This window comes from Notothenia coriiceps, unplaced genomic scaffold, assembly GCF_000735185.1.
Source record: "Notothenia coriiceps isolate Sejong01 unplaced genomic scaffold, NC01 NC01_scaffold00036512, whole genome shotgun sequence".
In the NCBI taxonomy this organism is placed as follows: Eukaryota; Metazoa; Chordata; class Actinopteri; order Perciformes; family Nototheniidae; genus Notothenia; species Notothenia coriiceps.
In genome coordinates, this window is record NW_011369213.1 from 4,360 (window position 1) to 29,014 (window position 24,655).

Here is a 24,655-nt window from a genome sequence, read left to right on the forward strand (position 1 = left end):
TAGTTTGGATCAGTGTATTTGTCTTTTATTGCATCTCATTTGGACTCACATGCAGGTGGGGGTGAGGGAAAAAGAACGATGCCATCCATAACAACCCCCCCAATAAACAACACAGCCTTCATTTGAATACTTAGCAAACATTATTTATCCACATTCTTTTTGTATTTTTTTACGCGTCATAGTCATCTTTGTTTTTCTGTCATCACTTTGTTAATGCCACAATGGATTAAGATACAGTCACTTTTGGAAATAAACAACACACAGAACATCAAGCAAATACTTGAGTGCTTTACAGTGAGAGTCGTCGAGACTTCCAGTGCCTGTACACCATCAAATGTACCGACCGCTGCTGCCTCACTCAAAGAGGACCGAGGCCACATCCCAATCACATACACAAATGTTTACTTTTCCCTTTGAATTCCACCTTAACTTTAAGTCATCTTTTAGACGGACAAGCAAAATTGTTTTTAAGAGAATCAGGATGGAGTACCACTCCACACCAGCTGGGGGCGAAACAGTAAACACTCGAGCCAAAGTTTCCACTGATACTGCCTCTGATTACAGATTGAGAGGTATATACAAAGGTGGGGAAATGTTTGTCTACTTGCATTATTTTCAACCTTATTATTTGACATAACTAAAAATATATGATACATTTTGTTCTCTCAAAATAAAGATTAAAGAAAATATGTGTAATCTATCATTTAAAATATTCTCAAATGCATATGTCAATTTCAACAGAGTTCACACATTGTTGCATGTTAATGACAATCCCTTAAGAAAAAAATGAAACTGAACACAATTCCATGTGTTCGATGATAAATCCAGATTTGCAGTGCCAGTTGTTTTCAGGTGCAATTGTTCTCCAAAAAAGTAGACAGGTGCGGATGGATGGCCAAGCAGATATAGGTACAACCAAGTTTTTAATGACATAAACATAGCTCAGTATTAGTTTGGACGACAGGGGTAGAGGAGTGGGAGTGGGGATTGGCCAGTGAAGTTACACACACCGAACACAGTCCACATTTAACAACACAGTCCTCGTCTGGGAGATGCGCAAAGAAACCAACATTTATCCACCCTTCCAAGTCAGCTGATATGCGGAAATCCATAATGAATCTAAATACACATTTATTATTTTTTTGTTCATTTTTCCATAGTATATTAAGTAAAGGTTAACACTAAATTACACACACACCCACACACACATAAACAGAGTTTTGTTTGTCTGTATCTAGGGTTCACATTCACAGTTGTGCTACGACATGAGATAAGAAGGGCAGGGTTTTTTTTTTATAGGGGCCGCGGCTGGTAGGAGGTCATTGGGCAAAGATCGTAGATGGAATGGCTGGTTGGCTGAAGGGGCTGGGGCATGATGGAGGGGAAGGCAGTGGGGGGAGTGCAGACATCCACATCCACAGAGCTCCAGACACAATGATAAACCTACAGAGGAGGGAGAGAAAAATTAGACTTAATTAAAACAAGTACTCTCAATAGAAATTGGTGAAGTCTAATTAGGCTGAGAGAGTCAAAGAAGGGGATTCAGAAATGTGTTTTCTGACTGGCAGAAGAGTCTGGTTTTTGGCATTTGTATCATGTACATGCAATTCTGTTAAGTTTGGGGACTTGCAAGAGATAGAAAACAAACTAGTCTCATCTAAATTAAAAATGTTAGACCGTCTATCTCTATTAGCTTATTTGCACTGTATATGAAACTCTTATTTTCTTTGCAGAGTATTTTTTTCAAAGCTGTTTTTAATTCTGCTAATTTCGAATGCTGACCGAAAAATAAAAAATAAATATATATATTTACCCCATTACCATATAGATATTAAAGACCATATCATGGGATGTATAGCATTTTAACTTGATTTTGTATCAGGTATTATGTTATTTGGAAATATATGTAATAAGTTACCTGTAGTTGCTGTTAGGAATACTATAAAAACTGAAAATAAAGGATAGGTGATAGCGTTACATCAATACTCCCATGTGGCTCATGTTGTGCAACAGCAGATTCTGCTTCATACCCTTTACTTGACATAATAAGCTAAACAAATACATTTCAACTCTTTGCATTGAAGTGTTCTATTTTCTGTGTGTATATACCTTGAGGGTTTACAGGTCAGTCGGTCTACATGAAGTCCTTAATGTTGAGGTCATCCAGAGCGTTCCTCGGGGGTGCAGGCTTTCTGGGGCTCTGGGCCGCTCCGGGAGACATCTGCAGACACATTTACTTTTAGCACTTTAACTATTTTGTCAGAGCAGCAGTAACGAGTTAAAGAGTGAGTGTGTTACCGGTGCTCCGGGGCCTGGCCTAGCCATGGACATCATGGTAGCTCCTGGTGCCCCGGGCTTATGGGAGAAGAAAAGAGACAGTAAGGAACTTTATTTGCCATCTGATGGGTGTGAGGGCCACCTTAAGGGCTAATTGTCCATCAATGTCTTGTAATGTCCAGACTAAGACATTACTAGACCATACTGGACTGGTGGTCTTACCATATTGTAGCAGGGGTGAGTCCCCATAAAAGGAGGAACACCCATTGGTACGGTCTAAAGGTGTGGAGGGGAGGGAGAGGACGAGTTGGGATGTTACTACACTACATAATAAGACACACGCACACTGCAAAACAATACACAGACGTCAACATAAGTTACACATTATGTAAAGAAATACCAGTATCACACACAGATGATAAGGAATACGGACAGACACGCCAAACTTGACAAATGAACACACAATTAGGGCCCGAACTTAACGTAAACGTTGATAATAGTCCTTAATTTACTCATGCACAATGATTTTTCTTTTATAGAGGCAGAGAGGAAGCTTTTTGCAGGTAGCCTTCTGATGAAAGTGTAATTTCTGTTGTTGCCAAAAGACAACTGAAATATCCAAAAGCAGCAAATGTGTCAATGATGGGGCAAGTTCAGATTTAAACTCAATTCCATCAAGTTTTATAAAAATATAAGCTTAAAAGAAGAAAAATCAGCTATTTCGAAGGAACAGGTTCTTAATTCAGCACTAATATTTGCCATTTCATCACTCTCCAGTAGATATTTGCGACAAATAAGAATTATATTGATCAAAACTGCATGTTGAAATCTGCTAAAGACAGCTTTAAGTTTGGACGTGTGCTCTATTATACATTCTATGTGATGTGTAACTTACATTAAATCTACAAGTAACTTAAAGTTTGCTATATGTTTTTTAAATGAATTTTTTTTTTTTTTCCACTGCTCAGTTTCCTTGGTCTTTGATTGGACCTGAAACCTGGAGAGCCAGATGAAGGCAGTGCTTGTGATTGGTGCCCTGACTGAGCTGCCATGCGGCTTCACTCCATGCTATGAGACACACAGACAACATTTACCATGGGGGCACCCCAACAGGGGGGAGCTACCTGAGCTGCCGCTGGGGTTCCCATTGAGAGATCTGAGAGAGAGAGAGAGGGAGAGAGAGAGAGAGAGAGAGAGAGAGAGAGAGAGAGGTACTGCAACATCACTGTTTTAATTTACTTGCTTTATAATGACCATACAGGATAAAAAAGAGTTACAATATTCATTTTAATAAATAGGAGCTACTGATAGTGACTTATAGTCTGCTAAAGGTTTCTACTAAAGGATTGGAATGGTTATGTTAAGTTATTTTTAATGCAAAAAATGCTGTATTCATCCTGTCTGATATCAAGATTTCAGCTAAGCTGAATATCTTTGGGTTGTGGACAGACAAAACAAGTATACATTTTTAGTATTATCTTACACACTGAAAAGTTGGGATGGATATTTTTCCCTTTCTCAAAACATCCGTTAGACCAAACAGTAAATTAAAAAAGAAATTGGCACAATAATCAACAATGAAAATCATCATTAGTTGCACCGCTATAATTAATAACTTAGTTTGAAATAGCCTTACTAGCTTTTATGATGAGAAGATAAATGCCATAAAATGCTGAATTGTCATTTTTTTACTTTATTGTACTGATTAGACGAACAATATACAATGTATTAATTAATAAGCTTTATATGTACTGGTCACAGTTGCAGTGAACAGTCTTTATGCTAAAAAAAGCTTCAAGTTTCAAATCTAGCATACAAATATCATGATTGCATCACTCTTGTTTTTCATCTCTCACAAAGAGAGCAAATTAGCATGTTTTCCACCAAAGTATTAAAATCAATATCTATGTAAACAACTACTTACTACTTGCCATGTTAGCCATGGAGGTGTCAACATCCCCCCCTTGAGGGGTCAAAGTGGGCTTCATTACATCGCCTAGTCCATCAAATACTACAGGAAGGAGGGAAGGGATGAGGAGGCAAGGAGGGAGAGCAGGGGAGATATTAGCGTCTTTACATGCAAGCAATTCTCACACTAGCAACCCTCCTTACTATTGGGGATTACTATGACAACCAATATATGTCTCCATGACAACAGTGGGACGAGAGGAGCATTGGCATGAGCTTGAGCGTTAATATCACAAAACAAGATATTTAATAAAATCTAGAGCAGTAAGTAAAATAGACAATTTTGTGAATTAAGGTGATGATGTCAATTAGTGCAACCTGTATAAAGTTAGGAGACATCAATCAGGTCAGCTGCTTTACTTTGTTAATTTGTAATATGGGCAAAGGTAATAACACCTAGTCCAAAATGTATGAAGGATATATATAAAGCATCATTTGTGACCATATGTGCAACCAATAGTACTGCATTATAACCATCATAACAACATGCACAGTGTAAACAATACATTGTCAGTGCTTGTTGGTCAATTGTAAATATTTCGGGCCTTTGCTGTTTGAATGTAATTGCTGCAAAAATTATGAAGAGGGCAAAAGCACTGCAGTTAAGATGAAGCTGGGATAAATGCTAGAAGCTACTGCACACACTCTGTCAGGCGTCTCGTGGTGGAAGGGACAGTGCAGCTGAGCTTTGCCTTACACCACTGCAATGCAGCAGTGCACTGTGGGAAATTAGCGTGTTAAAGAGCAAGGAAACTCACCCAATCAAATGGCAGGAAGCAAGCAATGAGCCAGCCCAAGAGCCAGATGAGAGGGAGAGAGTGAGGAAAGGAGAAAGAGAGAGGAAAGTAAAAAAAAGCATAGATGCGAGAAGAAGAGAGAAACAATAAATGCAATGAGGTTTTAAAGGAGCGGGTGACAGTGATAGTTTATTGCATGAATGATAGAAAGAGAGGGGGAAAGAAAGAGTTAAGCCTTAAGCAGTTGTATTGCAGACCATCAGTTATATAATATTAAGACCAATGGCACTGGACAGGAGATGGGAACCAGGTGAGCAGAGATCATGTTGCCACGGTAACAGTAACCGGGGATACCAGTCGTATGAAAGTGAAAGGTGGCACAGATCAGAGGAATTCCCCCCGGAGACTAACGCCCACGGTAGCACTATGCAAATGAGGTGATGCAACGATGACGGTAATTTGACCATATATGGATGGAGTTTGAATATGTAGCACCAAACAGTGACTCTCCTTCAATACTGAGCCAATGACGAGTGTTCAAAATAGTCATGCACAAGCTCTTAAATGAATTATGATTGAGTCAGCAGATAAACAAACAGCTAACTATTTCATTAACCTTTACCAAAGTTAATAGAAACAGTGAGTCGACAAAACAACCATTTTGCCCAAACAGTGTTCTTTACAATTGAAAGGAAGATGTTCATAAATGGCTCTGAAGTACATGTCATAAGTATAATAATAACGTGGTATAGGAAAGCTCACAGGGGTCTTTATTCAAAGGATAATATTAGTACTGCCTACAGAGAATGAATGACACCTTAAGTCTTATCAAATGAATAAATGTTGATTTAGATATTGCATGAATAAAATGGAAAATCACATTTATATATATAATTATGTTTATATCGCATCTTTTTTTCCAAATTGGAATATATGTTGTCCACTTTATAGTGGGGTATGCCTTTTGAAGTTGATCATCAATAAGCTATTTTATTTGAAGGCAGTTATAGAATGCCCATGCGCCAGTATTGTATTTTACTGAAATAACATATATCACATGTTATATATACTGTATGTGTAAATTATAATGCTATTGTGGAAGCACAGTTACATTTTTAGGTTTATCTGATCATTTTAATATAGTCCCCTGTGGGCTTCCATAGAATCATGTATACTTATGAACAATAGCTGCAGTCATGGCCGGGCTCTCAGGTGCTGCTGCTAGTTTAAAAACTGCAGCGGAACTTTAGTATTAATTCAGGATTCAGTTTAGACTGAAGATTACAATTGCACACATGGTAATCTATCCATGACTGCAGCTCAGTGCTTTACCAAAATGTTTGCAACATTTTGGAATGCCCTCCACTGTACACACATGCATGCAGAGTATACTTTTAGTTATTTTTTTACCTGACATGAGCTCAGCACCGGGAGCAGCAGGAGCAGCGGCTGTGGCTTCTCCTCCTGTGGATTCTGGCAAGTCAACCCAAAAATATACCAAACCATGGCATTCCAGGTCAAAGTAGATTCATGAGCCATTCCCATCGCAGCATAAGGGCAAAGAAGGGGTAATAGTCAGCCTTCGGCTTCACGCTGGCAATGTCAAACAAAGTTTTTAGAGTTAGAGAGAACGGAATACACAATACATGTGTATTTCATAAACCAGGACACATCGTCTTTTAAAATGTAAAACACACAATCATACACAAACATACACACATCTCAGAATTACGCCATACTCATTGGCAGTCGCAGTAGAGCACCCACGTGCATTTTCAAGACATTAAAGCCAGCAAAAAAAGAGGAAAGTAAAACAGAAAGTTCCAAGTGCTTGCAGTCCATAAATCCTTAGACAATTTCAACATGATCAACTTGATCTTAGCTATGCTTGTAATACTTCCGAGATCAACACACAAAGAGAGAGTTCACAAGGTTTTCCTTACAAAAGTTAAATGCAACAACTTAACTACCCAGTATTTATGACCATTTATAGAGCCTAGTACTAATATCAGTGGTTTCATTTGATGTTTCACAGATTCTACTCCTCTTCTCTGATGATGCGTTCATGGACAGGGCAGGCAGAGTGAATGCAGGGCTGCAGTCATGTGAGTTACCCACCACCAAACAGGTTCATGATGGCTCCCGTAGCAATTTTGGGTGGTGGTGCGGATGAGAGGATGGGCGCAGGGGAGCCGAACAAATCTGCTGGGGAGGGCAAGGTGGAGATGTTGTTTAGAGCCCAAACAACACACACACACACACACACACACACACACACACACACACACACACACACACAAGCTATTGACCATGATTCATTATAATGTACATTTGCATTTGCAGTGCACGCAGTACATGCTGGAATAGGAAAGTAGGTAAGAGTGATTGAGTAAATGTTTCAGGCAGCTCAATAGCTTCCCGCTGACCCATAAGAGAGCAATCTCATTTCCTTTCATTCCCCTTCCCTGATCAAAGCCAAGGACAAAGCTGAAGAACAGGCAGAGCAAGACAGGATATGAGAGTGAGAGCGCACAAGAGTAGGTGCAATAAGGTACCTGCTGTAAACAAGTCAACACTGGGAGTGGGCTCTGCTTTGGTGAAGCTCGTGTCTGGCATGGAATCAAAGAGATCTGCGCACCCAGAGACAGGAATATTAAAACGCTCAAACACTTGAAAGAATGGTGAGGATGCTCTCACGCACAATAGCCAACTGAAAAACCTTCAATATGTGCACATTAGTCTGATGAAACCCACAAGGAAGAATAAAAGAGGATGGTGGATAAAGAAATCAGGAGGGGATTTATCAATAAGAGCACAAGACATCAGATTAATACCCGATACCACACACATCTCTAATGTTTACCGCTGAAAATGTCAGTCGCAGGGTTGGCGGCGCTTGGAGCTGAAATGGTTGCGGTGGTGCTGATGGTGCTGGGTGTGGAGGTGAAGAGCGGTGAAGGGGAAGGGGAGGGGGGAGGCTGGGGCACCACAGAGTTAAAACAGGCATCCAGCGAGCTACCCAGATTATTATTGTCCACTGTCATCATGCCGAAAAGGTCTAGACCTGAAGACGCTGCGTTGGTGCCACTGTCCGAGGGAGCAAAGGGGTCTTCGGGGAAGAATTGGGAGGGGGGGTGAGGAAAAAATGTGACACATGAATAGGAAGGGAGGGTGTTAGTCAGTGGCTTTAATACAACATAGATTAGACATGTTTTATGTGATGATGATGGAAATACTGCTATAAAAATGAAAGTTAAGGAGGAAAAGAATCGGAGATGTATGATCGAAGAGCTCCAACACACTCCTGCTGTCAGTCGAAACAACTAAAAATAGCAACTGTGAAAATAAATGGAGCAAAACCAATTAAACACCTTTACAGTGTCTACATTTGTGAAATCGAAACCATACCTATAGGATAAAACCATCACCAGAAAACCGCAACAGGCAAGCTTCTCCATAACAAAGTACTCAAATCTTCTGATGCCAAAAGATAAGAGACAAGAGCATTGTCTTCAATTGCCATGGTAACAACAACAGTTATTTTCAAACACCCAACGGAACGAATAGCAAATCTGTACGCCTACTGTCCCTGCACAAAGCTTTGAAAGGAAACCCTGATTAAAACTTGAGATCGACCAGAAATGCACACATACACATCGACACAAACAGGTCAATAAACATCACGGGCAAAGCACTCAAACCAGTGGTGGAACTATCAAACATAATTGTTGACCAACTAAAAGTGAGTTGGGTTTGTTTGTATATGCTGAATTGTCTAATTCTGCGTTGTTCAGGGTTATTCTGTATGTCAATCTCTATAAATGCGTAGGGACCAGGTGCAAGAAAAAAATCAAAAAATGATGAACAATCCAGACCAAACGGCAAGCAAAGCTTATACAAAAACTAGAGTAAATCTGGTATTGGCTTCCAACTGGCAAAACACCTTAACTCTAACACGGTTGTTAGGTAAATGTTCATTACCATTGTCAGCAAAATGTAGTTAAGATTAGTTTAGATTTTGGTTAAAAAAAAGTTAAGTCAGTCTATTGCCAAAAGTTTGAGGAGAAAAGCTACAACCATGCTTCCTGTAAACTGGAAGCTATAACCAGGTGCCCGTTAGCTTAGCACAAAGAATGAAAACGGGTTAACAACTAACCTCTCTCTGAGATTGATATAAATCTTAACACACCAACAACTTTTCTTTGTACTTTCTACTGTGTTATGTAAAAATCTAGTCTTAAAAAAAAAAGGCTATGGTCCACTGTAGCTAGCAAGCTAATTAAGCTAACGTTATCTTCAGAAACACGGTTTTGGGCGGAGTTTTACATTTTTCTAGCTAACTCACTTAAAAAAAGGTATATAAAGGGATCATAAATATGTTACATACCCAATATACTAAACTAAATTGTACATCAAACTGTATGCTCATTTTTAGGTTGCTACTTTAAATTGGCCTATTTATAGTAGCCTACTACTACTACAGAGTTAAATTCGACCACTGGATTATCTCACTCACTCACACAGACAAACTTTCTGTCACCCACCAGCTCCAGCGTTGGCGATGGCGGGGGCGGACGTAGCGGCGGCGCCACCTTCAGCAGCGGCTGCAGGGGCCTCAGGGGCAGGAGCAGGTGTAGAAAAGGCATCTGAGGTTCACCCAAACCCCATCAGAGGACAGAGATGCCCACAGAGACAGAAACAAATGAAGAAGTAAAGATGAAAAGAGAAAAAAAAGTCAGGAAACATGACAAGGATAAGAGAGCATCAGAAAAAAAAGGTAAGCTTAGAAAATATTGTTGAGCATCTGTTAAAAATGGTAGTTTGCAGCATTGATATCAGACATTAATGACTGACAGATGAATAGACAAATGGGAATGCAGACAGGAGGCACTACAGTAACTATTCATCTACTGCACAAGGTAGAAACTAAGCCTGAAGACCTACAAGTGTTTCAGTCGCCAACTGTAGCTGTAGCCATGTGACACAGTTTGATAGAATTGCTTTTCACTGAGGTCAAAGAAAAGCATGTCTGCCTATCGAACAAGACGCATGTGGAGAATGACTTTAGCAGTAGGCTATGTTAAAAGCCGAAGGTGACTGTGTTGCTATACATAAATAAATAATGCAGACATTTCTGTAAGTATGGGGGATATTTGTACAGGAATGTTGTATTATATTATGTAGGTGCAAACTTGATTGTCTCCTTCTTAACATTGTATTTCATATGTGCTCATATTAACAAAAAAATAAGGATTAGCATTAGGAAAAAAATTGTAAAAAGGAGCATTTTTAAATAAACAGTTTCGCATGCAGTCGTCATAATTTGTGTGCTGGTTTTAAGGTTGAGCTTCCCAGAGTGATTCTTTCTTAGAGAATTTTCTGGAAGCTCACTGACCTCCCAAAAGATCCATATTTGCGGCACCAGTGGAGGTGGCGGCTGCTGTGCTAGTGGGAGGAGCTAGAGAGACTCCGGGTTCTGCGGCTGCAGGGGTGGGCGTTGCTGCTGTAGTGGAGGGGGCGGGCTCTGCCGTGAGGGTGGGTTCAGATAGCAAGGAATCGCCCATTTCTGCGAGTACCAACCGGGTGTTTGAAATTCCCAAAGAAATGTACCAAAATAAACCCCAAAAGAGCAACCAAAATAACCAGTGGAGTTACCGTTAAAACAGTGAACAAAAGTAAGCCAAAACAAAAGTCCAAATCAAATTAAAGCCAATCAAGAAGTTTAGGAATTGTCCAAGCAAAGCAAAATCCAAACGTTAACCAAATTATAGTCAAATTATCCAACACCACCCGGTCATAACCAATAAACAAAAAGCAACCAAAATAGCCCCCGTTGTTAACCAAAAACAGACAATGGAGTATGTGGAGGGAAAGGAGAGAGGAAGAGAGAAACAAAGAAACTACTCAGACTAAAGAAAACAGCTTGAGGACACAAACAGGGAGGTAACCATGTGACATTTGTACATGTACAGTCTATCTACATTTGTTTTGGATTAAAACCCTGATATTATTACAGGTTGCCTCAATGTCAGATGGGGGTTCATAAAGAAAGTCTCTGACATTTAGGCGTCCTGGAGGATGTTTAGATCTACACTTGTCTAGACTAGAAGTGAAGTGAAAGCAGAGTGAAACTCACCTGATCCAAGAAGATCTATGGAAGCAGAAAACAAAGTAAAATACATGTTTTTTGACAGTTCACTAAAAGAAAATATAACGCCAGCCTCATTTAATGTAAATGCTTTAATGTGAATTATTTCTGATGAACCATTAGCTGACAGGAAGGAGGATACTTACCTCCCCAAGATGTGGGGGCAGCTGATGATGCTCCTGTGGGACCGGAGGAGGACAGAGGATCCAGGTCCAACAAGGAGCTGGAGGAGGCAGAAACAAAAAGCAAACAACATTAGATTCACCATCATTCGCAGAAGGTAATTATTTTACATTTGGCCATTGCATAAAGTAACTATTGATTTTATCAGTGATAGCCACAACACTGAAAAAAGGTACTTTAAAAGCCCTTAGCAGGAACTGCAGCTTTGGCTGATGCCAGATACAAAAGCAAATAATCAATAGGTTTTCAAGATACTTCACTCAAAACCAATAATGTTGACTGGTTGTGCTCAAGGAAAAGTCAGAGGAAAGGATTCATCCTCTGGGAACCATGAAAACCGTCCATCTAATAGTTGTTGAGGTATATTTACTCGGGAGGTTAACCAACAGCCTTCCATTGAGCCATAATGCTAGCATGGGTAAAAATAAGATTGGTACGTCCAGGAACTTTTTATGGGTTGTCAAATACTTAAACTATATCATCAAAAATATATAAAATAACAATTGCTGCCAAATGAGCTCTTTATGGCAGAATTAGGTTACAATTTCTAAGCATTGAAATCTCAATGAGCCAACCCTCCAATTAACCCTCTTATTAGAACTAGAGCTTTGTTTGCTTGGTATTTGCCACAATATATTACAATTTTGTTTTACGTTGTGTCTGATTTTGGAAGCTTCCTATTGGACGTGTGCCTACACAGGGAAAGATCCTACTCCTCATTGTGCCTTTCTGCAGGGTTTAACAAGGTCGCAAAGAACATTTAGTGCCAAATGAATGATAGAACGGCAGTGAAGAGAGAGAAGGTCACAGAGTTTACACTCACTCTTCAGCTGGCTCAGCAGGAGCAACAGCAGCGGCAGCGGCAACCTCCCCAGGAGGAGGCTGCAGTGTGGGAACAGATTTGGCTGGAGTTGATGTTGGAGAAACGTTGTTTGTCGGAGACCCCTGGAGGATAGACAAGAAGAAAAAAACATTTGTAGTGGTGCATCAGACTGGAAGAGCTCAATAAAGACATAGACCGTTATGAATGTGCATCTTACCTTTGTTGGAGACCTGAACGAGTGGAAGAGTGGAATAAATATTAGTTCTCTTGCATGGAATTGACAGATCCCTTGGACATAGACTACATTTGTTAATTGGTCTTTTTTTAAAGAAAGAAACCCACCGATAACAAATATGAAAGACAAACAAATCAAATGTGATCATATGAAGGTTACATTTCCAAAGCAAAACATTCTATGTCCAATTGTTCAAATTGCTCTCGTTTTGTCAAGTAACATTTTACATTTTGTGAAATATACGGATGCACATCGCATGTCAGAACGTGATTATACACATGACGTGACTTACTGTTTATCAAAACATGTTATTCTCACATGTTATCACACCACATTTCAACATTTTAACCTAGCTATGGGTTATGTTTCTGTCAAGATGGAGATGTAATTCACATCTGATTAATGTGGTGGTGGTGGTGGGGAGGGGGTCAGGGGTACACTAAGTAACATCTACACAGTTTTCTAATAAGTTAGTAAACTCCAAACAAAACACAGTATATGCTCACCCTTCACTGGTGATTCCAAATGAACATAAAGGGGGATAAAAGAGAGGAAGGATTAAAGGAAATTATAGGAATAAAACACTTGTTTAGGCCTGTTACTACCAACATTTCCTTCATGAAAAACGAATAGGAATTTACTCAGATCTTTTGTCATTGTCATGCTAATTCTCCTGATCTATCTTCACACTGAAAAGAAGAAACACTCAATCTGACAAGGACTTACCCCTTCTTTCCTCCCTTCACATCCTCCAGGCCGTTCATGTGTGTTTCCAGACTCTCCAGGATACTGCTGGGAGCCTGAGAAAAAAATTGAGAGTGAAGCAATCAATTATCATCATTTCCACTTCTCTCCTAAATCGCAATGTCAGGCTCTGCGAGAAAAAAAAGTTGTTAAATTGAGAGAAGGGTAAACAGCGCTTTAGAAAGTCCCACTGCAATACCCATGCATGTATAAACAAACACACGCCATATGATTGTCAGAAATGCAATTAGAATCAACATGCTGACACTACATCCTGTAAACAGGCACTCAGCCAGGGCACCCCTTGTTTCCGTGGTTACCGGGTCCTCGAGGGGTGTAAAAGGACAGTCTTCGTCATCAGAGTCTGCGAGATCCACCACTACGCCAGGGTGGAGGCACTGGGGTGGGGAGATTTATTGCAGATAAGTCTTGGGTGTTTATGTATGTGTGTATGCTTGTTTTTCTTCAAGGTTGTATCTTCCTGGTCGAATGCACTTATTGTAAGTTGCTTTGGATAAAAGCGTCAGCTAAATGCAATGTAATGTAATGTAATGTAATGTATGCATACTTGGACACAATCCAGGAATAAAATAAACCTCAGAGAAATGCTGAATGTCTTTAATCTGACTACACCTGCAGCGCACATACAGTACAGCATAAGGTTTTGTGAGTCAGATGCAAAACAAGACGATGAGTTTCACTGTGGGATAATGTGGCNACATGACACTTGTTAGACGCTTTTATCCAAAGCGACTTACATACTCAATACTGTGGGCAATCCCCACAGGAGCAATTTGGGGTGAAGTGTCTTGCCCAGGGACACAACGACATGCTGACTGCAGTGGGGTTTGAACCTGTGACCACCTGATCTGAACACCAACGCTCTATCCACTGCGCCTCAAGCCTCCTTAATAAAAGGCAGAAGTTGCGTAAAAATTATAAATAGAAGACTATATTTTTCAACTCATTGAGTGCATATCTGTTCTTACACACTGTTCTCACTTATGGTTTAGCCTGTTTCATAGCTTGTAATAGAATGGTAGTGTTGTAGCAGAACGGAGCGCATACTTTGCAGTTAATATCTAAGAGGCACGATATGCTTTACTTACGTAGTTGATGTCAGGAATGTCGTTTTTCTCAACTCCCACTGTCTGTTAAAGGAAAAAAACGTTACAACATTGCATTCTCATGTTGCTATGTTTTATTATGAAGGCGGACGGTTGGTCCCCTACCTCAGCCATCTTCATGAATTCCCCAATCTTTGTCACCCTGGTCAGAAACCTCTTGTAGATCTCCAAGGCCTCCTTACAGTCACTCTTCTTCATCTTGAAGTATTTCTCTACGTACGGGAACAACAGGTTACGATTAATTGTGTGTTTTCGTATTTGAAATGCCAAAGTGACGATACCCATGGACTACGGACCTAGTAGGTTGATGACTCCGTCATTGTAGGACGCAAACAGTTTGACCAGGTCCTTGAAGAGAAGCAGGAATGCACCATTTATGATCCCATTGTTCAGCTCCTTGGGATGAATCTGAGAGAAGAGGACGTGTGAGAATTGGAAGACTTTGGAAATCCTCTGTCTTGTGTTGCTGCTCAGCGCTGTAGAACAAGTGCAAGTATCAAGCCGAATAGGGACTCACATCGAACTCCAGGAGTGTGTCAATCTGAGTCTGCAGAACAGGCATGCCTTTCAACAGCTTCTCAGTGGTCATGGTCCTCATCACGCCCTCAGCACTAGAAGAATACAACAGAGCGTTAGATGCTCACAGGGATGACAACTGCAATAGGATATAGCTCATAGTGCAGGCATGAGAAAGAAAGGCCTATGACCACCAACTCTCTGACCACCATGATTAACGTACCCCTTCTTGACTCTGGTGAAATCAAAAGCCATCTGGCGGTAGGCGAAGGCTTTCTCGTTCAGGTATCGGCCGTACCGTCTGATGAATGTAGACATGTCATAGCCTAAACAGAAAATGTATGTCAGACAGCAGGCAGGGTTCGTTACCTCCGCCAAGAGAGTTATGTTCTCAGCTCGGTTAGTCTGTTGGCGGAGACCAAAGTGCCATGAAGGTATGAGACTTGATGGAAGGGTGTATAGTTAACCTAAGAAAAACCCATTTAATTTGGGATCTGATCCAAATGATGGGGCTGATGCTCAAATTATGTTTCGCTTTCATTAATATAGAGAGTTATAGAATGGCCTTGGCAGAGAACTGCACTTTGAGTGCCCTCTAAGGCTGGTTACTTTTGCTTTTTATATTAGGAAACAATCTGCAAAGTCATAAATGGTTCTGCTCACTGTACCCTAAGGGATCTTTGTCCGAAAGGGACAATGTTTTCTACAAATGGACTGAACAGTGGCTTCTTCCAGCTGGAAAATAAGACTTTTTGAGAGCATGGAAACAGAAAATGTGGGAAAAGAAGAAGAAGAAGAATCACTTCAACTAATATTTTCAAAAGAAAAACATAAAAAGGGATGCTCCTTAAAATAATTGGCTAAAACGCAACTCCAAACGTTTCCCAAATATCATGAATTCAAGCTAAAAGATCTGATTTGCCGTTAGTTTCAACCATTATTTCATCCATATAAGTACTTGGTAACACTTATCTAACAAAAAGCTGAGAGAAATACCACACACTGCTGTCTTGTTAACCATTTTCTTTGTTCTTCTTTATCCCACATGGACAAGACAACATTTCAATCATATAAGTACGTATTTATATAAACCAAGTCTATCAGTATTATCTTTAGCTAATGTAAATTGGTTTGGATACATTTGTCTTACATATTTCCCAAGTCAATATCAACAGTCCCTGAAACATTAGACAGAGCGGGAAAAGGTACAGCATCTGTTTTCATGCATGTGTGGATGTGCATGAGTGAGTGAACAATTACATGTGTGTGTAATCATGTCCCTCCTATGTATTTGCCAGATGGCTCTTTGTGTTTATGTTGCCTGTTTCTTTTTTCTCCAGACACTGTGATATTGTTCTTACCGTGAGAGCCAGTTTTGTCGATGAAATTGCTGAGGTTGAACAGGGAGGTCCTGGAAGCCAAGTACTGAATGAACCTCTGAGGGAGAGAAAGGTAAACAATCAACAGTTGCTATAGCAATCAAGAGCAATCGGGGGAGGAAGACCTATCATGCTATATTTGAATAATATAGTGTAGGACCATACCTATATAAGGCATATTTATACTTTTTATTATACCAAATAAATAAATACTTTTTATTATACCAAACAAATCATGCATTTTAGCCATCCTCATTTCGCTGAATTTAACACTGTCTTTGCATGGGCTGATTCTGTGAGAACAGCATCATCTACAGGCCTGGCATATGTACTACAACGTCTCCAGCGCTTTCGAACGGCAATGTCCGTGGCTGTCTCCTCCTGATTGGTGGAGTTGGCCCAATAGCCTTAGCGCCACTTCTGTGACACTGAGGGTTGTGTTTTCTGACAACTTGGTGATTTCCCTGGAACACCGGGGACACATATTCATGTATAAAAGACGTACAAAAGTGCATTTTGCATGATAGGTCACCTTTAAGTTAAAGTTAAGGGAAGCCTCTAAAGGTAAGTAGACTGTAACTAAATCCACCTTAGGACAATTATTTTACTAAATATGCAAATGAGGCAATTCCCATACATGTTATACATTAAGGTTTTTACAGATGCAATATCTTCGTATCACTCCAATAATCAGGAAATACTTTCAACAGCTATGTTTTCAGGTATTTCTATGAATCAGGCTGAATAATGGACGAACCCCTGGAGAATCCTACATTTCTGAGTATGAGAAGAATTCTTAGAAATGTACATTAATGAAAGCCTATTATACAATTCCATCAAGTTTGCACTACACTACAGATAGCAATGTACTGTATCTCATAGATATCACTTTAAAACCTTCCAAGTTAATTACTTACAATTGTTTTTTGATTACAAGTGTTTTGCGGTCTTTTGGTGAATTTATAAGAAATCCACAGTTGCAAATAGACTAATAGAATATACACATACATACTTTTGATTTTTTTTACCTCTCCATTGGTCTAAAAGAGACATGTTAAAGAAGCCAAATAGACCAAACTCTCAAAAGTAAGACAACAATGCATTTGTGTGTAGTATCTCGCTACAACCAAACAATTGAATAAAAAAATGTCTTCCTCTTTTTTTAAATATTTCACTCAATCAAATAGCAGCAACCTTTGTAGACAAATATTCAATGGATGACTGCTAATACACTTAACCCACAGGACTGGTTTAATATTTTCAAGGAATTGTGTTTAAAACCTTTTTTTGCCTAGCGTCCATCAGCACCACAAACCCTTAAAGCACTCGGAAGACTCTTCAAAGTGCTCAGATGTTAATTATCGAGGCCATTCCTATACATTTGGATAATTTAGCAATTCTATGCACTCCTTTTTATCATTCATTTTCCTCCATAATCCTAACAATATGATATTTGTATCTTATATATCTGAATACAACTAGATTCAGGCTTGAACCGAACATCTCCACATGTCAATGGTCTCATCCACTAACCTCGTTGCCGTGGACACACATGTGATGGCTGGTGACGAGGGCCTTGAAGACGACCACCCAGCTGGCATTGGTGGCTCGCTCAAACAGTGTGTCCGCCATCTGAGGGATGTTCACGTTGGTGGTGTTGGTGGCTGACACCAGGTCTGCAACACAGCCACAGAGAAAACATTATCATTATTGGAATCATGTGGAATTTGGGGGTAGCTTTTTTGGTTTCCTATAAGGGGACATCTAAGGAGGAAAGACACGGTTAGTTTAGTCTCAGACAAATGCTTACATCATTTGAGAAACTTGGATTCAACTTTGATTAAGTGTTTGCTGCAGAGCTGCCTCAGACACCCATGAGAATATTAAGCTAGGAGGAAGACCTGATGTACATACCAAATGATATCAGAACTCTCTCTCTCACACTCACACACACACACACACACACACACACACACACACACACACACACACACACACACACACACACACACACACACACACAAACACAAACACAAACACAAACACACACAAACGCATACTGACAACGCAGAAATACTGAAAAGAGTTTAGTCAGCCAAATTTCGAGTTCAGACAGGGCTCTAACATTAAGAGTCCAAAGTATTGCATCAGCACAGGGTGTGAATATATAATGAGGATAGTGAAATGCATCTAATTTCTCACACACATGCAATAATCTCTTCCTACTCTCTAGCATGAAGAAGTGATATTTTCTTCTGGTCAATAAGCAATTGCTACCTAAAACAATTAGTAATTTTTTATCATTTAAAAAAATGTTTTAATGAATAACATGCTTCCAAAAAGGGCTTAATTTAAACATAATATTATTCAGTTTTTACAAACAATTTTCCGAATTGTCAGAAAATAGTTAAATTCCAAGAAATGTATGAAATTATCAATTACAATCAAAGATTGTAAAGAAAAAAGAATCTCACATTTGATGTATTCCCCATCAGATGTGGGAGTTTCTTCTTAGATAAAGGGAGATAGGGAGGCAGACAGATGGCCGCAGATACACTCATGCAAATATAAAAAGAGAGCGAGAGCATTTGGTCTGGCAGAGGAGGTAACACTTTGGGAAAGAAAAGGATAGATGATATTTCTCAGGAGTATATTGCAGAATGATTACCAATCATGCAGCACTACATCATGTTTGACATACTTGACATGAAAAGATACAGAGCCACATATTGTATTTGGTGAGGGCACAGAAAAAGATCAGAATAACAATATCCTCTAAAAGTGCATTTTTTTGTTGTTCCCCTGACATTGACAGCGAAGCAACAAGGGCAGGGCTGAGTGTCTCCATACAGAGTGCCAGAGAGAGATGCAGGAAATATTGGCAAGCTGCTCTGATAATGGAAGGAGAGGAAGGCCGTTATATTGAACAGGGCCTTGGCCTCGCCTTGAGTCGTATATACCAACCTGTAGGCCATAAATAAATCAAGATATGGGAAGGAAGGAGGAGAAGCAGCAGGGAGTCTGTTGGGAAGCACTAATGTAGACACGGAAAGGCTGCTCAAGGTCATACCAGGCTGGACAGAGGGGCTGGGGGTTAGGGTGGTTGGTGGGGTGGGGGCTTGTAAACAGATTATTACTAATCACTGGCCCTGGTCTCACTGCCCATCCCCCGTACAGCACACATACATACACACCTGACTTTACACTTAACAGTTTTACACCATGCTAACACTTCTTTTGACACCAGTGCTGTCAGTCAGTGCAATGATTTATGTTTCTAGCACAGGATGGAACAGACAATATCAGCTTGAAGATACACCCACATACAGTAAGAGCTTTGTTTCCATCCTGACTCTACTTGGATGTTTCCCTTTTCTTTCTGTCCCTTCTTTATCCTCGCTTCTACACGACAAAGCTGAATACTACAGTTCCCTGCAGGCTCTTCAAATGACACACACAGAGACGGGGTCCTCAATGGCTGAAATGTGATTATGTAACATTATCATGTCCCTGGCACGGCTACAAGTTCGTATTTATACTAGCATGATAAACACAGAGTTATCCGCAACCATTTCAAGACTTTCAGCTCAGTATCAGAGGTAGAAGTATTAAGTAAAGGAATATCACAGTAAACATGAGTAAAGTTTAAGTAAAAGATATTACTAACTAAAAATAAATTTAAAATATACTCCATTTCTAAATAATCTATCTCAGGGTTAAAATTAGTGATGCAATAATTTAAGGTGGCGCTAATTGTACTTTATATGCTGCTTGGCAGGTAATAATACATTTTCATTTATTAGATTTTATATTTATTTATAATCTATATCTGCAGTTGCTAAAACTGTCAAATAATTGTGGAGAGGTTGTATAGTAATATTAGTAGAATTAACAAAAAGTATAAAGTAGCATAACATGAAATCATAGGTAAAGTACCTCCGAATATTACTTTGGTACATTCACCACTGTTGATAATACTAAAGAATGAATGTACACAGATACATATAGCATATGTGTTACTGTTAACAGGCCATATCATAGGTTATAGGTGTGTGTGTGTGTGGTGTGTGTGTGTGTGGTGTTGTTTGTGTGGTGTGTGTGTGTTGTGTGTGTGTGTGTGTGCTTGTGTGTGTGTGTGTGTGTGTGTGTGTGTGTGTGTGTGTGTGTGTGTGTGTGTGTGTGTGTGTGTGTGTGTGTGTGTGTGTGTGTGTGTCTAATGAGGATTGGCTGAGCTAAATAAAGACTATAGACGGTAATCCACGGGCCACAGGAGAGCTCTAAGAATGAACTGAGGTGTCAAACTACTGTGCGAGTGAATGTTGGGTGGGTTACAGTGTCCATTTTTAGTTGGTATCTGCTGTAATTAATTTTAATGTTGCAAGAAAAACCACTTGACTAGTAGTCAGATGCCATCCTTTAAATAGTGTTCTCAATCCAACACCCACAGGTGTAGATTTGTACGCTACAACTGTTAATCTTGCCTTTAAAAGATTATGACAAAGTGTGTTGTGGGATTGGTAGTGCGTTACTATACTTGTAAAGATTAAGCACATTTCATACTCAAACGTCAGAGACTTGAATACAATAAAACCACTAAATATAGTTCAATATAGGGGGTGGTTTCAGAGAGAAATATAGGGGATACAGCCAACAGCCTGTTAGCTTAGCATTAACACTGAAAACACGTGGGAAACAGCTAGCTCTGTCTGAAGATAACAAAATTCAAGAAGCCTGACAGCAACACCTCAGGACGTTACTACTATTGTACTACTTACACCTAACGGCCAGTGAAAGAGCAGCTTGTCCTTTTTACACTTCAGTTGTTGAGAGATAGAACTCTTAATTAGTGATCTTTAGAGGTGCTGCAGGTGCTGGCTAGATTTATTTTTACTCTGCAAAAAACAGCTACTTCTACATCAACAACAGTACTATAGATGTATTTAAATGATTGCCCTGGGTGTTGAGTTGAGTCCTCTCTTTTAGTTGACCTTGCCTCGACCACGTGTTCTCTAGAAATGTGTAACAAATTCCTACAGTGACTCTTTTTACTACATCTACTAGTATGCAACAAAATGATCAGGAATATGAAATTCAAGTGTGTTTTACACATAATTGTCAAACATAACACTCATTTAACACCTGGGTTTCATTCCCTGCACTGAAATCAAATGTAGACATCGAAGACAAAAGAAAATAATACATTTGCTCTTCAGAGGAAAATCCTACATATATATTATCTTTTAACTTTTAGTAGTTAGGCCCCTGTTACAGCCTCATTCAGAACAACTTCTCAGGCCCTTCATTGCTAAGGTAACACATCTCCACCTCAACCCCTAATGTTTCCAAGCGCTTATGGTAAGCTTTAGAGTGAGAAAAACAAAACTACCAACAAAACAGGACTCACTGCATTTCGTTTTCCACAGTAACTCATTCCAATGTTCACCATATGCTAATGGTAGTAAGAACTGCAAAGAACTTCAACTATGGTAATGCGAAAACAGAAACCTTTACTTCTTCCTGTTTGACCGCACAAGTTTCAAACTTCCTTTGTAGAATAATTACACCTGGCGGAAGACAGAATTGCAGTAAAAGCAAGGTTTTTATACAGAACACATCTAAATGCTGAAGGTGTCAGATTCGTACAGCTATTACATTGTGTATCAACATGTACTTCATAGTGGTGAAGCAAATAGTCAATTGCCACTTTAACATTTTGCCATTTAAGGTACAGTAAGTGTTCTACTTAAAATGCAAACGTGTTATAATATATGTTAAGTGTGTATTTGACTGAAAGATTAGATACGTTCAGTTTATTGGTTCAAGTTTAAGACATACTGAATGCACTCTACAGATGACAACCTGTCATTTGTCTTCTTCCTCCTCACAATCGCCCTCTGTCATTAGAGTGCCATCCCCTGACACTCTCAATCTGTTACCATAGCAACTGCCCTGCACCACCACCACCACCGCCACCAACACACCCACCCCAAGGGTCACTGACACTGTGACAAAGGATTAAATATGACCTGTCAGCTTTAATATTTATCTCTCATCAAATACACCATCAATTAAACAGTGAAAGATGATTATTTAGGCGGCCTTTACTTATTATCAATGATCACTTTGCAGTTATTTCCCTTTTTTCAGTCTCAACTACACCAACACATAAATTAATCAACACTGAGTTTTTTGAGGTTAGGAATTTCCTACAGCCAAGACACACATGCAAGAGAAGCACAGTGGCCTACATACAAGAAGCGTGTGTAGCTTGAATGGATACAGCATAACCTCAAAGACAAAATAAATGACATTTTTATAAATTAGTCTACAAATTCCATTTAGAATTAACCCATAATTGTTTAGTTAATAAATGCAGAGAATTAAAAAAATGTGCACCACAGTTTCTGTGCAAGGTCATGTATTTAAATGCCTTGTTTTATGAAAAAGAAAAAGCAGGAAATCCTAAAAATTGAGAGGCTGAAAACGTGTGTTTTCTGACATTTTTATATTATTAATTGCTTAAGCGATGAATCAATAAAGCCTTTCAAAATAGTCATAATTTTCTGTCAATAGATAATAAAATAGATTTTATTTATGTATTCATTTATTATGTGTAATGTATTACATTTGCTCTAGATTAAAGTGTGTGCGGTACCAATAGGTCTATAGAGGCTATCTCTCCTGCAGCTGGACAGAGAGATCATGGTGTGCACTAGTCTCTAAAGACAAAAGTTAAAGACACAAAAAAAACAGACATACACATCAAAAAAGCTAAAAAGCAATGATCTCTGGTGCTTTGCTAGCATTAGTATTGTCAACTTTGGTAAATAATGCAAGGCAGTCATTGGCTGATTAATAAATAATTCAGCAGAGTAGCGGATCACAAGATATAAGGTCCAAGACACAGGACCAGAGCAGGCCAGCCACAGACACAGACAGACTTAAAAAGGAAAAAAGGCACAGAGAGCTAACCAGTCCAGCCGTTATCTGTATGCAGCGCCACGCCACTGCTTTGGTCTGACTCACTATGTGTAGTAGATGACAGTAATTCATCACGATTTGTCATAAGGTGGCCCCTGCTGTCAACTGGAGATGTGTCAATAAAGCTGTGAGGTTTGATAATTGTATTCAGCTGTGACATGGCTCTTAATTGGCCTGAACTTACTGATAGACAAATTGATGTCTTTGCATGATGTTTAGACAGCATTAGCTTGATATAAAATGTTATTTTAGTATGTGTGACACTTCATTCACCATCCAGACATGCAGCCTTACGAAGCTTCAGTGCTGCAGCATGCACAGAGAAGGGAAATACAATTGTATTTTTCCGAGGATGACATGCCAGTCTGCCTTAAAATATGACCTTTTCTACCTCCCTCTTTCTCTCCTACTCTCCCTTTCTCTGGGGGCTGTCACAAAGGGTCACCAGAGGGGTCATCTCCATCGTGGCTGCATCAATTCATTATGGCACCACACCCATTAAAGGCAAGGTGATTAAGAAATGGCTGGTGGTGATCATTCTGGCATGAGGTCTCAATGGATATTGTGTGCATCCTAGGCCCATCTAAGGCCAGCTCTTACAGTATGAACGGAGAAGAAGGAGTACACTTACACTCCAGGTGCTTTTTCTTGGGCGCCATCACTTCATGAGTGGTGGCTTTGCAGACAGCCCGGGCCATATCTGATCCCGTTAGCTGGTATTGCGCAGCGGCGATGCGATCCGTGAGCGTTTGCCCCGACATTTTCTCTGCGTTGAATCGACCACCTCAGGAATGTGTTTCACCTCGGGACGATGAATAAATGAATGAATATCACCCGGCTGCGTCCCGGTGGTTCAGTGAGCGGATCCCGTGCGTTCCTCTTCCCCGACGGATAGGCCTGTGACCTTCTGTGTGGGCGGAAATAAAAGCACACCAAATGAGCTCAAACCCCTTAACATTAACGCTATTTTTGCATCAAACCGTGCAATCACGTCGGTAATATGCGCGATGACATGGGTAGACTTACGCAAGGTTGTGAATTCCCCACGGCTCGTACCGTTAGGCTCCGACCGTTTACTTCAGCACCTTGGACAGCTATAACCACTCGGTTATACCCAACCGAGAATAAAAGCTATTTTATTACCCCACAGCAATTTATTAAAAAGAAAAAAATAGGCCAATGAAAAACGCAGGTGAAAGCGAGGCTCCTATAAAATATGCTTGAAAAATGACGGACTGTAAATCAACACTCCATAGGTCGGTCAAATATCCCGTATGAGGGGTTGGCTGTCTTCCTCCCTGCAAGAAAAAACGCTTTCAAAATAAGAGAATTTCCTCCTCAGTGATTCTTTTCCGTTCAGCTCAGAAATGCCGCTTCAGATGATCCTCTCTTCAGATCGTAGGAAAAATGCGCACCGCTCCCCATTGGTGTCGCCAACAATGCGCAGCGCAAGATGCTCAGGAAGAGGAAGGGAATTTCCTTTTTTCTCCTTCCCCCCTTGTCAATTGTTTATTTATTTGGCCTTTCTATACGTCCA

The 24,655-nt window shown here is 39.9% G+C and overlaps 1 protein-coding gene across 8 annotated transcripts; it reads right to left on the reverse strand.

The window, feature by feature from the left end:
- On the reverse strand, positions 1–24,655 carry LOC104963902 (clathrin coat assembly protein AP180). Of its 8 annotated transcripts, none has more exons than XM_010792581.1 (25): positions 24,145–24,655; positions 23,750–24,025; positions 17,671–17,813; positions 16,120–16,195; positions 14,982–15,084; positions 14,760–14,853; positions 14,539–14,650; positions 14,348–14,454; positions 14,225–14,266; positions 13,098–13,171; positions 12,878–12,883; positions 12,354–12,366; positions 12,137–12,258; positions 11,277–11,353; positions 11,119–11,133; positions 10,378–10,548; positions 9,527–9,628; positions 7,101–7,184; positions 6,393–6,455; positions 4,202–4,288; positions 3,402–3,433; positions 2,500–2,553; positions 2,299–2,355; positions 2,110–2,221; positions 1–1,443 (listed from the first exon to the last, which is right to left on the reverse strand). In XM_010792581.1, exons 2-24 carry the CDS (start codon positions 23,877–23,879, stop codon positions 2,135–2,137), a joined length of 1,851 nt encoding a protein of 616 aa, XP_010790883.1. In that variant the 5' UTR covers positions 23,880–24,025; positions 24,145–24,655; the 3' UTR covers positions 1–1,443; positions 2,110–2,134. The 8 variants fall into 8 exon arrangements, with proteins under 8 accessions (XP_010790883.1, XP_010790884.1, XP_010790882.1 ...); XM_010792582.1 differs by having other exon boundaries at positions 4,202–4,273; positions 7,101–7,187; XM_010792580.1 differs by having other exon boundaries at positions 7,101–7,187.